The sequence below is a fragment of the Sinocyclocheilus anshuiensis genome, unplaced genomic scaffold, assembly GCF_001515605.1.
Source record: "Sinocyclocheilus anshuiensis isolate Anshui unplaced genomic scaffold, SAMN03320099.WGS_v1.1 scaffold1546, whole genome shotgun sequence".
NCBI lineage: Eukaryota > Metazoa > Chordata > Actinopteri > Cypriniformes > Cyprinidae > Sinocyclocheilus > Sinocyclocheilus anshuiensis.
Window position 1 is genome coordinate 708,703 of NW_015547737.1, and position 3,939 is coordinate 712,641.

Below are 3,939 nucleotides of genomic sequence, written 5' to 3' on the forward strand. Positions count from 1 at the left end.
CCGAAAAACAAAATGTGTTGTGATTGGTTAGCTGTCCCAGTGCGTTGTGATTGGCGAACAGCTTAGACGGTGTTTCATTACTGCCACGCCCCTTGCTCCTTTCTTTCAACAAAAACTTTTGGGCGAATCCGGCACTGTACTCCCTAGTGTTGTGGAAGCTGCCCTCAGTAAAATGCGCAGCACACAATAGCAGGTTCTAACCACAACCTCCCCCCTTCCCACCCCCAACCATTCGAATCTCCATAGGCGGGAATTATTTGTAATGATATTCCAATGAGCCGCTTTGTACATCACAAAGCCTGGAAAACAAACGCTGTAGTCCAAACGAGCCATTCGTTGTAGTTCTTGAAAAGGGATTTTTTTAAAACGAAATATCTCCCTTTACAGTGGACTTTGAGATTTGTAACTTTCTAGATCTTTTTTATGCCCAAACATACACACTACACACTGACTAAAATTAAAAAAGTTAAAAAGCATAATAGGATATTAAATATTTATTATATTGTTTTTTAATATTATAATACATAAAATAATAGTATTATAAATAATATTTAGCAAGAGTTAACTCTCAGATTTTCATTTCTGATTTCATTTTGTCACTTTCCAGGTTCATCAGTATAGAGTTGCAATGACCGCCAAAGACTGCTCAATCATGATCACGTTTGCTCCTTGTGAGGAAGACGAGGAGTAGGTTTGCGTTTGCTCTTTAAAATCACCTGCTGACTGATCTGCCTCGACATTTACAATCATTTTACATTCTGTTTGCTTTGTTTTCAGACACCAGTTGAATTTGGAGAAAACTCGTTTCACGTATTCCATCTCCATCCTGGATCTGGACCCCAAACCATATGAAGGCATCCCTCACCAGTACAAGCTGGACACCAAAATCGTCAACTACTACCTGCGGAGCATGCAAGCTCCGCCTCCCTCCAGCCTATATAAGGAAAGGCAGGAGTGCACGCTGCTCTTCCATGCTGTATGAGACACCTCCACAAGTGCTGCTTGGGAAATACCCAGAAGTGCAGTTGAAGTAGTGAAACAGTTTTGTTCTTTTTGTTTGCTAGTCTGTCTAGTTGTTTGCCCTCCCACCGTGAAGTTGGCAGGGACGGCGGCGTTCGCAGTTGTTGCCGGAGTGACCTGATGTTTTTCTTTTCGAGGGTGATGTTCTCATTGGGGCTGGTCTCCTAAAGCACAGAATACCTGAATGAGTCAGTCATTGGCTGTAAAAAGGGAGGACAAGGAGGCTGTGTGTGTTTTTGTGCAGTGCTGGGTTTTTCTCACACGCAGCATCGCTACTGTGGTTTCCAAGTGCCAAAAGCGATTTTTCCCTATTTTACCGTGCATCAGCTTGGCCGTGTCTGCAGTCGCTGTACAGGCAGTTTGGAATTCAAAAACAGACAAGTACTTGAGTTTTTAGCGCGACTACATCCCTAGAGCTCTTCAAACCACTGACCCTCGGCTAGCTACAGTAGCGGGAGTTATACTGACAAGCACAGACCTGTTGCATGCCAGCGAATGAGGTCGCGCTAACACCGTCACTACCCGTAAGATAGATTTTATAAATTAGAGGATAAGTCTAATGACATTACTCGCTAATGAAAGTGTATTTTTGTAACATACGCTTGGCTAGCGTAACAGTTTACCGAAGTGTCTTGTTAACGAGTAGTTCAATAAAAAAAAATTGCCCATTGTTTACTAACCCTCATGTCATCGCAAACCCGTCTGATAGAATCGTTATGCAGCTCGTCATTCTGGCCAGGTATTTTGTCAGAATTGTGAAGGAATGCAACATTTTAGAACAATCACCGGTGAATAACGACTTGGTTTTGAGTAAAATTTGCACAAGTCATATGAACTACATTTGTTGCTTTAGAGCTTGACGATATTTGGTCACATACAAACTGTATGGCAAAAGTTGCGTAACGATTCTTGAAAAATGTGGAAAAACATCAGTATACAGACATGTTGGTGTGCAACTTTTGGTTGAACTAGCTAGTCCATCATCTCAAACATCAAACATTAGTTTTTCCCAGAAAAACTGCTGTAAAATGCAAAAATCAGCTGTCTGTCCATCAACAATTGCTTTGTCTCTGAGTTTGACACTAATACGCTTAATTGTTGTCTGTTTTGATATCGTAGAGCAGAAAACAACCAGAGGAATCCATCCCCAGCCACGTGAACGCTACTATGGTTGCATTTGGATTGAGTTTTAATGGCCATAATTGGTTGCAGAGCCAGACATATTTCATAAGTCGACCAAAGATGGACAGCACGCCAGTTTTCGTTAGCACAATAAAAAAAGATGATCTAGCAGGTTTTTCCAACAGTGGAAAAGTTTTTTTTTTTTTTCCCAGAGAAGCAGTATAGGCCACAGAAATGGTAGTGTTGATTTAACACGAGTTGCAAGTTTGGCGCCTTTGACCCAAAAAACAACCACAGTGAGACGGTTCGCACAGATATTATGGTGCAACTTTAACACTAAAGATGGCACCTCACGGTCGCCTTTCTCTGTCATGGGGAATATTACTGTTACAATATACTGTGGCATGAGAGATGCTCATGCTCCTGTTTACCTCCTTTAGCGTGATGCAAACTGCATCGGCTTGCCTTTCTCAAAGTCGTCTATGCAGTTCTCATCAGGCGAATAGTGTTTTGAGTTTTACATGGATGAACATTCAACATTGCCAAACTGTTCACACTCCCCTTTGTCTTAATGTGAACTGGTGTCAAGAGAAGTATTAATACGCCTTACCTGTGAGTGAAAACGCCTTCGTTGTCCAACCGATGGCGTTTGTTGGATGGTCATGTTATGATGTAACTGATTGAAAAGTGCAGTTTCATTACTGTATTTGCCTTTGTTTTAACAACATCTTTCCCCTGTTGAACCAGACGAGCCAGACGAGAGAGATATTATGAGTCTTAGGTGGTGACACTGTGTTATTCTAATGAAATAAAGATTTATAATCACTATGTAGGTAGGAATGGACATTAATTCTGTTATTAAGCAAGAAAAGAAAGGAAGATCACAGTTACTGTGATGGAATCTAATGTTAAAATTTAACTATTTGAAAATACAAAGTGGATTTTGCTGTCAAACATTTTGTATTTAAAATTATTTATTTTTCTAGCTCTTGTCTAATATTGTATATTTCCATACAGTGTGGGCATATCATGCGTAAAAATGATTGACATGTACAGGTGGCATCACTATGTAGTTCCTAACAGGTGATTGTACAGGTGTTTATATCGAATAAAAAGATTAGATATGAAGTTCCCACGGCGTGAACGTTGGCTTGTTTTATGACTTCTTACAAACATACGGTTCTTATCAAGCCCTCGATTGACGCTTCCACCCCGAGAATCTGCAGGAGGCTCTGAAAGTAATTCGAGCCGTTTTCCATCACTTTTTTGGTGTCAAACTCCCGAGCTGAAAGCAAAATAAAACATTTTAGATCATTGTACCAAAAGTCACAATTATGAACTGTACAAGTGTAAAATAAGGAAATAATTGATTCTGATTAGTCAATTGCATCACTTTTGTATTGCAACCACAAAATTGTATATTTCACATACAACATAACGAAAGTTGTTTTCTCATTACAACTTAATTTTCTCGTGATCTCGACATAAACGTTTTCTTGTGAACAACTTAATTTTCCTCATGATCTCAACATAACGAAAGTTGTTTTCTCGTTATAATGATTTAATTTTCTTGTGATCTTGACAAAGTTATACCCCATCAGTTATATTTAGTTTTATACTACAAAAATGGCTAGTTTTAGAATCTAGTAAAAATGGCAGTGAAAGACTTTTTAATCTATTTAATAAGCAGGATAAGCCGGTAAACCCTGATGCAACATTATCCCTTACATAATCTATATTTCACTCATCACGCAGTTAATCTTACCCTGGTCTGGCATTTTCAGCAGGAGCTCAAGC

General features: G+C 39.5%; 2 protein-coding genes across 5 annotated transcripts in view; one reads left to right on the forward strand and one right to left on the reverse strand.

Moving 5' to 3' along the window:
- Positions 1–2,974, forward strand: part of ippk (inositol 1,3,4,5,6-pentakisphosphate 2-kinase) — a 13,271-nt gene extending 10,297 nt beyond the window's left edge. Inside the window, exons 12-13 of the mRNA XM_016507373.1 lie at positions 608–687; positions 778–2,974. Of these exons, the coding sequence (XP_016362859.1) occupies positions 608–687; positions 778–982 (285 nt within the window). The 3' untranslated portion in view covers positions 983–2,974. The remainder of the gene's footprint in view (positions 1–607; positions 688–777) is intronic.
- The window catches only part of LOC107704453 (centromere protein P), a 77,413-nt gene continuing 74,810 nt past the window's right edge, over positions 1,337–3,939 (reverse strand). For 3 of the 4 annotated variants that reach the window (XM_016507380.1, XM_016507378.1, XM_016507376.1), the window contains exons 9-10: positions 3,908–3,939; positions 1,337–3,427 (exon numbers count right to left, since the gene is read on the reverse strand). In XM_016507380.1, coding sequence (XP_016362866.1) covers positions 3,309–3,427; positions 3,908–3,939 — 151 coding nt within the window. In that variant the 3' untranslated portion in view covers positions 1,337–3,308. The remainder of the gene's footprint in view (positions 3,428–3,907) is intronic. The other variant, XM_016507377.1, reaches the window with a different exon arrangement.